The sequence below is a fragment of the Octopus bimaculoides genome, chromosome 4, assembly GCF_001194135.2.
Source record: "Octopus bimaculoides isolate UCB-OBI-ISO-001 chromosome 4, ASM119413v2, whole genome shotgun sequence".
Taxonomy (NCBI): domain Eukaryota; kingdom Metazoa; phylum Mollusca; class Cephalopoda; order Octopoda; family Octopodidae; genus Octopus; species Octopus bimaculoides.
In genome coordinates this window covers 15,544,459-15,557,916 of record NC_068984.1, presented here as the reverse complement: position 1 = coordinate 15,557,916, position 13,458 = coordinate 15,544,459, and the positions used below count along the sequence as shown (strand labels likewise).

The 13,458-nt window shown below is 36.1% G+C and overlaps 2 protein-coding genes across 3 annotated transcripts in view; one reads left to right on the top strand and one right to left on the bottom strand.

Annotated features, from left to right (window-relative positions):
- The window catches only part of LOC106877107 (zygotic DNA replication licensing factor mcm3), a 29,600-nt gene extending 19,017 nt beyond the window's left edge, over positions 1-10,583 (bottom strand). The window contains exons 1-4 of the mRNA XM_014925904.2: positions 10,407-10,583; positions 7,091-7,203; positions 4,704-4,826; positions 2,592-2,677 (exon numbers count right to left, since the gene is read on the bottom strand). Coding sequence (XP_014781390.1) covers positions 2,592-2,677; positions 4,704-4,826; positions 7,091-7,203; positions 10,407-10,475 — 391 coding nt within the window. The 5' untranslated portion in view covers positions 10,476-10,583. The remainder of the gene's footprint in view (positions 1-2,591; positions 2,678-4,703; positions 4,827-7,090; positions 7,204-10,406) is intronic.
- LOC106877127 (tRNA-splicing endonuclease subunit Sen34) overlaps positions 8,714-13,458 on the top strand; it is a 16,687-nt gene continuing 11,942 nt past the window's right edge. The window contains exon 1 of one of the 2 annotated variants that reach the window (XM_014925926.2): positions 8,714-8,859. In XM_014925926.2, coding sequence (XP_014781412.1) covers positions 8,778-8,859 — 82 coding nt within the window. In that variant the 5' untranslated portion in view covers positions 8,714-8,777. Of the gene's footprint in view, positions 8,860-12,064; positions 12,538-13,458 lie in introns of those variants that run through there. The other variant, XM_014925935.2, reaches the window with a different exon arrangement.

The following is a 13,458-nucleotide window of genomic DNA, read 5'->3' as shown; positions in this document are numbered from 1 at the left end:
GGAGTGGTTGGCGTTAGGAAGGATATCCAGCTGTAGAAACCATGCCAGATCAGACTGGTGTCTGGTACAGCCTTCCGGTTTGCCAGCCCTGGTTAAACCCATGCCAGCATGGACAATGGACGTTAAATGATAATGACCGAGACCTTTGGAAATATGATGTGCATGAGAAGACCTGGCAAACCAAGTGAGACCTAAATGCAAGGCCTCTGCCAGGGGTGTAGCCAGCCCACTTATGCGTACCTTTCCTTCATTGGACACTAAACTCCGCTTGTGAAGACCTGTTGGGGCAAGTGAAAGCGAAATCGTGATGACACCTGTGACCAGCACTTTCCTGGCACTTGTGCTAGTGGCACATGTAAAGACATTCGAGCGAAATCATTGCCAGTGCCGCTGGACTGGCTCCTGTGCAGGTGGCACGTAAAATACACCATTTTGAGCGTGGCCATTGCCAGTACTGCCTGACTGGCCTTTGTGCCGGTGGCACGTAAAAGTACCCACTACACTCTCGTAGTGGTTGGTGTTAGGAAAGGCATCCAGCTGTAGAAACTCTGCCAAATCAGATTGGAGCCTGGTGTAGCCATCCGGTTCACCAGTCCTCAGTCAAATCGTCCAACCCATGCTAGCATGGAGAGCGGACGTTAAACGATGAGGATGATTATGATGATTAATTTTATCAAATATGATAATTTGTCAGTCCATTTTTCAATCCTGCTAGTCAAATTTCTAAGCATTATAAAAAAAAGTGGTCCCATGCAAGATAAATTACTTTTATTTCAGTTACAGATTCATGCCTGGTTTGAAAATACAATGTAAAAACGTCACCACAGTCCTTTAGGAAACCAAGGAGACAACAATTCTTAACACAATTTATCAACATCAAAATGATAATTGATGACAGAATTAGTGAAATCTTAGAGTGTTTAGTGAAGTAGTAGAATCCAAGGAAACTAGTGATGTTCTGTTACAGCAGAAAATCTAACATATCATATAAAGCTATTTGTTGGAGAGAAAATAAATGACAATTGGTGTTGAAGGACACAAACACAAGAAAGAGAGGGGCGAGGGAAGAGTAAGGGAGAGGAAGCAGTAAAAAGTGTTAATGAAGGAAAGTAACAATGGCCGAAGAGAGGAAGAAATAAAACAAACAACAAAAAGTTTGAAAAACGTCAAAGAGGCAAAAAGAGAAATGATTAAAATGCTACATAGACACACACACAAACATATATGCAGAGAGAAAGAAAGAACTACATATACATACGCTTAAAGATACAAATGTAAATACAAGTGGGCATAAATATACACAATATATAAAAACACAATATAGACACACACACATGTATTTCCTTAGATAAGCTATATATTTGTTACATTCTTAAGTTCATATTTTTTGCTTTTTGTTCAGAAGTCAAAAAAAAAAAATCACTCAAGTACTAAGGTTGATCTAATGAACTTAAACCATTCCAGAATTTGCTGCCTTGTGCCAAATTTAGCAATCAATAATGAACACTGGCCAAATTAAGTTTGGCAATGTGTGAAGATGTATGTAGTTGAAATAAACCATTTCCTTGTGATATAGCATACAGATGGTTTTAAATATACATGTACTCTGAAAGCTAAGGAGATTGTTTTCTGCTTGTGCTTAATGACTTGGTGCAACAGAACTCCATGTTTGGAACAGAAATAAAGCCAGTATATTGGGTTCTTTGATGTTCAGTGTTATTTAGAGGGAATGAAATAATTATATGTATTCAAATTAGCTAATCAGTTTATCATAATGAAATCTTATAAGAACAAATGCATCTGTAATAAATCAAGATAGATGATAGCTATGTTTATTCAATCATAAATGAGTGAAGAATTATTGCTATTTAAGTTTGTTAGCAGCAAAAATAATAACAACAGTTTCTAAATACATGCATAATTTTCTCTTAATTAGCCCTTTCAACAAAATACACACACGAGACATCAAAATCATAGTTATAGACTTTAATGGCAATGTGGAAACTAAGGATACAAGATATATGTTATGAAAGAATTTTATAGCACAAATGACTGCTTACCTATCAGTCAGGTGGGACTGCACTGACCAAAAAACAAAGCAGCTTAAGTAAAAGCCAGTTGAAGTGGAGAGTATCCTTGAGACTTAAAAAGCAATTATAAAATATCTCCCATCTCATCTGCGACATGCACTGGTAGACATATCCTCTACCACCCACCAGGACTTTACTCCCATTTAACACAGCAATTGCAGGGTGGAAGAAGCCCTGTGGTAGGCTCCACACCAGATGGATGGATGGACTTGATTAAAGAAGATCTCAAGAGGCTCAACATCATCTTGGATGATAGAGGGGCTGGCATGGGGCTGCCAGCAACAAGGAGCACTGATGGACCCCAGTCCCATCAAGCAGGAACATGAAGCAAGCAAATTAATTAAAGACTGAGTTATCCAATGCTTTGGCAATCATGAGACAAAGAATTTTTGTGATAAAAATGGTAGAAATGAATTGGAAAACAGAAAAGTGAAAACGAAAATATTCTCAACTTGCACATCAGGAAAGAAACAGAAAGGAATAATTTAAATGATAGCTTACATTTTGTTACAATGCCTTCTACGCAAACCATATTTCCGAGATAATGGGAGGTTAAACTGCGAGGAGTCACATGTTTACTACCAAAACTATATAAAAAAAAAAAAGTAAAGATAAACAAAGAGAAAATTGTTATGGATAAAAAATGAAAAACATTCATTCAGATTATCTGGGCCAATGGTTCTGAACTGGGGGTTCATATGACCTTTAGATTCCTCATAAGATTTCGTTAAACTTTGTGTGCAATAATCTGGTTATATGCACAAAATATTTTAACAATTTTTTTAATACAATTTCTTATGATATTTAGTTATAAAAAAATAAGAATTTTTTTTGTAAGAAACATTGAATGGATATGAAGGTCCAACACAGTAAAATAGGAATCAAGAGGGATCCATTGGCAAAAAACAGGTGAGAACCACTGATCTGGATAGTTTCATAAAAACATTTACCTACTTCTAATTGAGGTACTGTTTAGAATTACTATATTAAACTTAAAGGCACTGAGATAGATTTTTATCTAAAGAATTTACAAGTTTAAGGAAAGTTCACTACAGAATCAGAAATAACACAATTTCGCAATTTTTTCTCCTGTGAACTGTTTCATATGAAAGGAAAGCCTTATGAGAAGACTGAACTCATGACCTGGATAATTTCAGGATCTTTCATAAGGATAGAATTAGTGTAGAGTTTTTTGTAACCTATTATAGACCCTTAATTTCGTGGCACTCCGTCGGTTACGACGATGAGGGTTCCAGTTGATCTAATCAACGAAACAGCCTGCTCGTGAAATTAATGTGCAAGTGGCTGAGCACTCCACAGACACGTGTACCCTTAACGTAGTTCTCAGAGAGATTCAGCATGATACAGAGTGTGACAAAGCTGGTCCCTTTGAAATACAGGTACAATAGAAACAGGAAGACAGAATGAGTGAAAGAGTACAGCAGGGTTTGCCACCCTCACACCCCCTGCCAGAGCCTTGCGGAACTTTAGGTGTTTTCACTCAATAAACACTCACAATGCCCGGTCTGGGAATCGAAACCGCGATCCAACGACCGCGAGTCTGCTGCCCTAACCACTGGGCTATTGCGCCTCCACAGACACTTAAAATAGACTGTACTTAATATTGCAAGTCAACAAAATATTTAAACAACAGTAAAATAGATCTAATCAAGGTACATATTAATTCATAGGTGGACCAATCCAGTCAGATCTGAATCAAATCTATTAGATGCATATGACTCTTTTTTCTTTTTTTTTTTTAAATGGAGTGATCACCCAATGGTATAGCAATCTGTTTTTTACATGCTACCTGCACAGGAGCCAGTCCAGCGGCACTGGCAACGACCTCGCTCAAATGTTTTCTAACGTGCAACCGGCACAAGTGCCAGTAAGGCAACACTGGTAATGATCACGCTCAAATGGTGCTATTTACGTGCCACCGGCATGGAAGCCAGACGGCTGCTCTGGCCGATAAATACCAGTTACATACTGAGTTGATCTAATCAACTGGCCCCCTCTCCCAAAATTTCAGTCTTTGTGCCTATAATAGAAAGGATTATTTACATAGACCTATTTGTATTTGAAACACCATAACTTTCAGTGTTGGCTATAATTTCTATAGAAAATTTGGAGAGATACTTAAAAAAAAACAGACATTCAAATAAAGTGTAACATTTGGTCCCAAGCCTATAAATGAGGTGAACCATTTTTTCTATGTTAATCTTTTAACATGAACCAAATCATCAAAAAGTACAAAATTTATTAAAAATTATAATCATAGGTACAGGAGTAGCTGTGTGGTAAGTAGCTTGCTTACCAACCACATGGTTCTGGGTTCAGTCCCACAGCGTGGCACCTTGGGCAAGTGTCTTCTACTATAGCCTCGGGCCGACCAAAGCCTTGAGTGGATTTGGTAAACGGAAACTCACTTGACAACCGATGCTGGTGTTTACATCCCTGTAACTTAGTAGTTTGGCAAAAGAGACCGATAGAATAAGTACTAGGCTTACAAAGAATAAGTCCTGGCGTCGATTTGCTCGACTAAAGGCGGTGCTCCAGCATGGCCGCAGTCAAATGACTGAAACAAGTAAAAGAGTATTTGAATTTACAAACCTTCCTTCAAAACCAATGAAGAAATCTTCATACTGCTTACTGTAAACTGGATCAGTAGAGGCCACAAGTTCTTTCAAAGCTCTTTGGAAAGCTATCACTTCTTCAAAGGATTCATTCAATAAACTGGAAAAAAGTTTTAAATGTTCATGAAAAGCATTTCCTCACTTAAGTTTTCTGAAAATAGTTTTTTATGCATATAAAAATATTCATATTGAAATGCATGCAAAAAATATAAAAAATCTCTCATTATCTGAAATAATGACAATATAACAGAACAAAATGTAAGGATAGGTGCAGCCATGGCTGTGTGCTAAAGGGCTTGCTTCCCAACCACATGGTTCCAGGTTCAGTCCTGCTGCATAGCACCTTGGGCAAGCATCTTCTACTATTGCCTTGGGCTAACCACAAAGCCCTGTGAGTGGATTTGGTAGATGGAAACTGAAAGAAGCCCATCGTATATATGTATATATATGTGTGTGTGTGTATGTGTATATGTTCATCGCTTGACAACTGATGCTGGTGTGTTTACGTCCCCGTAACTTAGCGGTTCGGCAAAAGAGACCGATAGAATAAGTACCAAATATTATCAGTGTTGTTTAACGTCCGCTTTCCGTGCTGGCATGGGATGGATGGTTTGACTGAGGACTGGCAAATCAGAAGGCTGCACGATGCTCCAATTTGATCTGGCAAATTTTCTACAGCTGGATGCCCTTCCTAACGCCGACCACTCTGAGTGTAGTGGGTGCTTTTTATGTGCCGCCAGGACGTACCAGTATCGACCACGCTTGAATGGTGTCTTTTACGTGCCACCAGTAGGGGAGCCAGTCAGGCTGTCCTGGCAAAGACCACACTCGAATGGTGCTTTTTTACGTGTCACTGGCCATCTACAACCTAATTAAAACAAAGCATAAATAAAACTTTATATGGTTTAGTAAAACCCAGTTGTAAGCAGATACCTTTTTGACTCCTAACTTAGCAGCAATAAGAGGAATTAAAGAACCATCTCCAATAGAGGCAAACAGTATCCTTATTGATAACCTTCTTATCCATGCCAACATGGAGGGCAGACATTAAATAATGATCATCTCTGTGTGTATGTCTTTGTCTATCCCCAACCACTGTTTGTGTGTTTATGTCCCTGTAACTAAGTGGTTTACCAAAAGAGACCAATAGATTAAGTACTAGGCTTAACAAAAAGTAAATCTTGAGGTCGATATTTTTGACTAAAACCCTTCAAGGCAATGCCCCAGCATGGCCACAGTCAAATGACTGAAGCACGATAAAAGATTAAAACAATGCCAACCTATTACAATCCACATGGAATTTCCATTTCATATCACCAGAGAAAACCATTCTTAGTAACATTATTACTAAAATTATGTATTTTTATTTGGAAGTATGGCTGTGTGGTTAAGAAACTCGTTTTACAGCCACATGATTTGGGGTTCAGTCCTACTGTGCAGCACCTTGAGCAAGCGTCTTCTACTATAGCCCCAGGTAGACCAATGACTTGTGAATGAATTTGGAAGATGGAAACCATGCGTCTTCTCCATCATAAACCAGTGCTAGTTTATGCCCCTGTAACTTAGCAGTTCAACAAAAGAGCCCAACAGAATATATACCAGGTTTAAGAAAATAAGTGCTGGGGTCAATTTTTTCAATTATGCCCCAGTATGGCAGCAGTCCAATGACTGAAAGATCAAATGATTCCTGTGATTCACCTATTTCTCTCATAAAGCATATGCATAGGTTTGTACTGAATAAGCCTATACGTTGTAACTAGTTTATATTAAAGAATAAAGATGTCAAAGTCAGTATAGTTTTACCGACTGACTTCGTGGAGGTGCAATGGCCCACTGGTTAGAGCAGCGGACTCGCGGTCGGATCACGGTTTTGATTCCCAGACCGAGCGTTGTGTGTTTATTGAGCGAAAACACCTAAAGCTCCACAAGGCTCCGGCAAGGGGTGGTGGCGACCCCTGTTGTACTCTTTAGCCCCAACTTTCTCTCACAAATTCTTCCGGTTTCTTGAGTAACACTGTGATGGACTGGTGACCCGTCCAGCTGGAGGGAACGCCATAGAAGCCTGGAAACCGGGCCCATGGGCCTGGCTAGGCTTTAAAAGGGCGCATAAGTAATAAGTAAAATAAGACTCTGACTCCAGTTACCCCTTAATTGTTTCCAACTCCGACTCCATGGCCCTGATATAATCAACTATAAGCTTCTCCAATATTTGCAGACTTGTATCTCTGCTTGGAGATCAATTATAACAATGTTAAATATCCATTTACTGCTTCCTTTAACTCATTCTATGGAATATCATCAGATAAAAGATTATCAAACAACACCTGTTTTCCTTGCTTTTTAAGATGCAAACATTAACCTTACCTTTGAGCTCTTTTTGGAACTTTTCGACGTACATCATTTATATTCACAACAAGGCGAACCTCATTGTTATTGATCATATCACGTACTTTATTCTGATAAAAACCTTGGTCATCCTGTAAGAAAACAAATAGAAAATTATTCTTTCAACTTTTCCTCCTAATGCAAGATTTATCTCTATTTTGACTGTTAAAGAATAAATGACCTTAGCAGAATATTCCACTCTTTGCCATTAGACAAAGTTTATGAACAACTAACTGAATCTAGAGAACGCAAGTGGATAAGTAACAATTTGATGTGGTTCAACACCAACAATCTACTTTAAAAAAATCGTACCAGGCTCTTAATATACTAAAAGCCATACTTTTCTTTCTTAACCAGACCTAATTTTTACTGCTTTCTCGATTTCCCACGACAGTAGGAGTTAAATGAACATATAAATCTTTATTTGCTAAGGAAAGTGTTTTACAAATAAGCTCTGTAGAATATCTGTGGTTGCTATTTTTGGGGCAGTAAGATTGGAGGTTTTTATCTATGAACATGAGCAAATTTTTGAGATTTAGTTCTGGATCAATGAGTTATTAACAAAACTGAACATGACTTACTCAAGTAAATGTTATTAATTTAGAGGTTTTGCAAACAACTTGCATATGCAAGTGCTACCAGTCAAAAGCTCTGAATACCGGAAGCCAACAAGTGTATGGAGTCATCAGGAGAGAATGCACGTTGTTTCGGGGCCTACCTCATGACAGCATAATTGCACACTGGCCCCACTTGCTAGATCAACTGGTTATCAAATGAAGTTCAATATTCTTCTAGCCATCACTCACTCATCGTCTCTTTTTAACCAAATCCATAACTGTATACCTACTTTTGCACCACCCCTGTATATATTTTACCCAGCTGAAAAATAGTAACAGCTTGATAATGGAGTATTTCAGTAATAAGTAAAAACTGTTGCTTAGACTAGGTTAACTTTGGTTCAGCAGACCTATATTACAAAGCATTCCTGAGGTAACTACCTCATCTTTTTGTCTATCAGGAACTACAATGCAATTGTATTCTTTGAAGACGACAGGATGTGATTGAAAGAGAATAGGCTACTATTTGTAAGTAGATCAAGGGACAACACAGAAAATCCGTCATTGGCTTTAAATGTCAAATATTTTCAGCCCCAAAACTTCAACTAGGGATTTTCACTTTTTGCCCCTATTCTCTTTCATTTGCCAATGACAATGCCTCAACAAAGTAAATAACGCTTTTTTTTTTTTTTCATTACTATAAAAACGTTATAGAAACCATAAGATTAAATTGTTTCCTCGTAATCTTAGAAAAAAAAAAGAAAAAGAAAAGAGAAAAAAACTGCCAGAGAAAGTTTATTTAAAAAGTGATCTGGAAGATTGCTCTTCTGGTTATTGTCAAACGAAGAAATGCCAACGGGCGTTTTTCTCTACTTTTCTGCCATTTGCAATCGTTTTAATTTCTTGTCAATCGGAGTAACTTTATAAGTTTGTTTCATTTTCAGCGTTAAATGAACTATTGCACTGGATGCCTTGGGGTATCCGTTTCGGCTCTTTCGTTCTGAGTTTAAATCTCGCTATTTTAAGAGATGAACTCAATTTGTAGGACGGCTTAACACCTGATCCTTCTGTGCCTCAGCAGAATCTTTTCTGCTGCAAGCATTCCAGTCATGTCTCCGATACCTTCTCCTCGTCATTCCCACCTATATCAGCTGTCCTGCAAGGAGGAGTTAGGCACGCTGCCTTTTACTCGTGAGTAAACGATATTTAGTCATGTAAAGTTGAAAAACTATGGGTATCACAAACTTTGTTAGATATTTAATGGAGTTTGAATGTTAATGACGTAACGACACTTTTACAGCAGCAGGTGCAAAACTTTTTTCTTTGCAATTCAAGAATATAAAGCAACTGTAAATAAATTAGCAGTGACCTCAATTGCTAAATAAAATAGCTTTTCATCGTTAATACTATTTTTGATGTATTTGCATATCATTTTCATTTATTGACTCCATAAGAATTGCACGATAGAAATAGAAGTTTAAAGGAATAGGCATACCTACATACGTGCCCCCCTCCCACTCCCGACTTTGTCCCATCGTAACTTTCAGAGAACGGATTTTTTTTTTCACGAAACTTTCTACATATTCGCTTTAGATGGTGTAGATTCTGATTATATCGGAATTTGTAATGATAAAAATTTTCCGGGAGAGGAGTTTCAGAAAATTCACACGAGTCGGCTTTGTTTCCTCATGACTTTCAGAAAAAAGGTTATTCTTAAATGCAATTTGGCCAAATTTTCTACTAACACCTTTCAGAGAATTTGATATGAAGAGAAAATGGTGAGCACACACACATACCAACTGAGACACATCACATTTTTTCCCCAAAAAATTTCAAGTATCATATATGTGATGTGTAATCAGTATGAATCTGTGAACCAATTTTTTTTTCTTTTCTTATACTGAATTTCGATATAATAAAAATCTACACACTGAAAGGTATATAGAAAATTTCCTTAAAAAATACCCATTTCTCTGAATGTCATGAGGAAACAAAGTACAATCGTGTGAATCTCTCGAAACACCTCTTCCCACCAACGGAAAAACTTTTCTACAAATCCCAATACAATCGGAATCTACACTATATGAAGCTTATTTGTAGAAAATTTCACTAAAAAATATCCATTTTTCTGGAAGTTATGAGGAAATAAATTCGCGGGGACAGCACATCATTTGTGTAGAGTAAGCCTTATTGGCATTCCTGCTCGATCAATGTTGTTAGACATCATACTCTAATCTACTGGATCACCGCTAATTTTAGTTAACGTTTACAATATTACCTTAATTTGTTGCAAGTGAGTTTGAAAATCAACAGCAGTTACAGATTTAAACAAAGGAAACTCAGTTAACTTGTGAGTTATAAGAAAAAATATACCACCTATAATGAATGTAAAAATCTAACTTCAAGATGTGTAATTTTATATTTTAAGACTTAGAAATCTGTAAATATATGGCAGTTATAAAAAAAAAAAATTGTCTTGGTGATAAAAACTTTAAATGAAACAATTTCATAAAGAAATTATAAAAAGCATTTTCAACAAGCAATCAAAGCCAATTATACGGAAAGAAAACAAATAAGACAAGAAACTGAACTTGGCTACTAATATCATTGGCGACGGCAAGATAATAAATAATAGTGTAGGAAAATAAATTGGGAAAAATTTAGAGTAAGAAAAAGCCCGGGAAAAGTAATATTATTTTGAGAATTAAAAATCACAGAAACAACGTTGTATAACTTACATCATCATCCAGGAAGTCTAAATACTCCCGCTGGAGATCACGAATGCGTTGATCAACGTCTGTAGTCATTATTAATGATAAAACTTAGGGGAAAATTAAATTTCCTTAGAAATATTCCCGCAACAAAGGTGTACGCGCCACGTTAGTTGTGCTAAAATTTCCCGCCAGAAATTGGTCATGTGAGCAGACACGTGACTTATTATAATAGAACAATTAAAAAGCGGAATAGTAAAACATTTTCCATTCAGTCGTAGATATGAGACTTTTTAATTTATTGCTAACATAATTTTTTGTGTATAAATATTTTCATATGAAAAAACGTAAAATATTTTTATTGGGTTTTGTGAAGAAATTTGGGACAACGTTAAAGTATTTAATGCAATATTTATTATTCAAAATCAGAAAAATATAAATATTCATAAGCTCATTAATATTAAACTTTCTACTGTGATGGTTTTAGATAAAACATGAGATTATCTTCAAAAAGATTAAGACTGCAAAGTGGAAGCTATTATGATTCATTTACGTAACTAATACTTTTGGAAAAGGAAATAAACATCACAAAATACTCTGAGCTGTTGTGCATCATCAAAACGAAATCTGATTGACACCAGTCAGATCAATGGGTGGTGGAATCAGGAGAGTGACGAACAAAATGCCTAGTGATATTTAATTACGTCTCTATGTTCTGAGTTTCAAATCCTACCGAGGTCACTTTGCCTTTCATCCTTGCAGGGTAGATTAAAATATTTTTAAATGCCAGTTAAATATTAAGGTTAAACCCTTCATCCTGAATATGTTCAAAATCAATATTACACAAAGTGACCCCCAACTCATTGGAACACATTGTATTATCATGATTTCTTTGCCAAGGTCAGGGTTAATAGGCGATTTTGTGCATTGTTGTCATTATTTTATAGAGCCTATAGGAACGAATGTCAAGGTGAACTTGGTATTTACAGGATTACAGCTGGATTACAGGACATAGAAAAGCGATATTCATTTAATGACTACATCGATGTTATATATTAATCACTTATATTAAATCCAGAAGACGACTTCTTGAGTAATTCTGCCTATGTTTCGGGGATTATTAAGTGAAATAATCATCTATAAATAATTCAATCTTATATTCCACATACAGAGGGCTCCTCTATATGTACACTTGACCTGCTATAATTAGCTGTTTAACATTCCTCAAATCACACCCTAGCATCTTGAAAAGAAAAGAAAAAAGAATACTGATAAAGTCACAGATGCCACTAAAAACAACTGGATGGTCAAGGCTTGATTGTCTTTTGATCATAAATTTGTTTGTTCACGACCTGGGGCAAAACTATAATAGTCAGGATGAAGCGTCATTCTTTGTAAAGAATTTTAAGCCATAGGCTCCAGTTAACTTCATTTTCTACATTTATACAGTGTCAATATTTAAAATTATTTACAGGTTTTGATAGTAAATAAACATGAATTAAATAAATGAACTGTTGAAACATGCACGATAGATTCCGCCAGACTAGAATTAGATTTAAATTTGCAATATTCGTAAAGAACCATCAAATTCTTGTTAGAAATACATTTTGTTGTTAAGATGCTTTCAAAAGCAAATTAAAAATGTATAATTATAGCTAGAAAATATTTCTTAAAGTGAAAAGAAAACAATTTGCGAGATGCTGGAGTGTGAATTTCCTCCAAGGAATTGGATTGGCACTGTTTGTTTCTGTTTCAACGTTTTAAACAACAACATACAGGCATGATTTTGTTTCCTATTGTCTTTTTGGTGCATGATGTCCACATATTCTAAAGCAAATGCCAAATAAAATTATCTCAAATATTTTGCCTATTAAATCGAACGCAAATGTCAAAATCATTCGTTGCTCCGGTATATACATATACATTAGTTCGTTTCATTTCCATGCTGGAATTTAGAGGCACTCGATGTCCTCGTTACCTCGTTGGAGTAAACACGATGGATTGACGTATATAAATCGCTGAATTTTTATCCCATGTGTCTTGGACTCTGTCTTTAGAAAATCCCCACAAATAAGATTTAACATGGAAGAGAGTTTAAATGAAAAAGTGATCAAAATTTATGTTGATGGTGATGTTGGTTTAGTATGGAATAATGAAGGTAAATATACATTTTATGTCAATATTCTAAACAGTATCGATACCCCTTTTTCATATCGACATTTGATTTTATATTGACGAGGTAAAGCTACAGAGATTAGTTTAAAGAAATTTATCGTTCCAAATGTAAATTTTATATCTTTATGTAGTGATTAAGAGAAGGTACCTCCATGTGCATTAAACGAGTTCTTTTTCCTTCCTGGCAGGACCTCGCCTTTTTGTCTATTTTTCGCTAGCCTCTACATGGCCGCTCAATTAGCTAGAAATGGCATCCAAATCTCTCTCAGCTTGCACCTTTTAAGCTTTAAAGGTAAATTTTTAAAGGACATATTAGATAATGTTAGAGAAAGCTATTTGAAAAAACGCAGTGGTCATGACTACGTTGAAATTGTATTACAAGAATCTCGTTCGTCTGCTCGAACTAATGTTAATATCGTCACCTGTATTTTGGGTGGGTTTTTTTTTAAACATTTGTGAGAAATTAGATGTCAGTAGCTTTTCACAAACATTCAGTTTGGTTATTTTTCGTAACCTAGGTTTTACCGACATCTGTAGGATTTGATAAACCTCATCCATTCACAACACAAACCCTATCTTTTAGACCTAAATCCAAATATTAGAATAGCTTCCATGCAATAATCTTAGGCAAGACTCCCCCCCCCCAAAAAAAAACACCCTTCCATATAAACCGAAACAAACGAAAGAGAAAATAAATACTGAAAATATCGGAGAACATGCAAAATTGCGTAACAACCAGCAATCTAGTTCTCTTTTACTTCGGCATTTTTTTTTTTTCCGCTTTGATATTTTCGTAAAAATATACATATCTTCAACTAATTTTATAAATATTGTTTTAGTTTTATTAACAGACGGAAACCGATGATGCATTGATAGGGGTCATGTTATTTTGACTTTAACTATT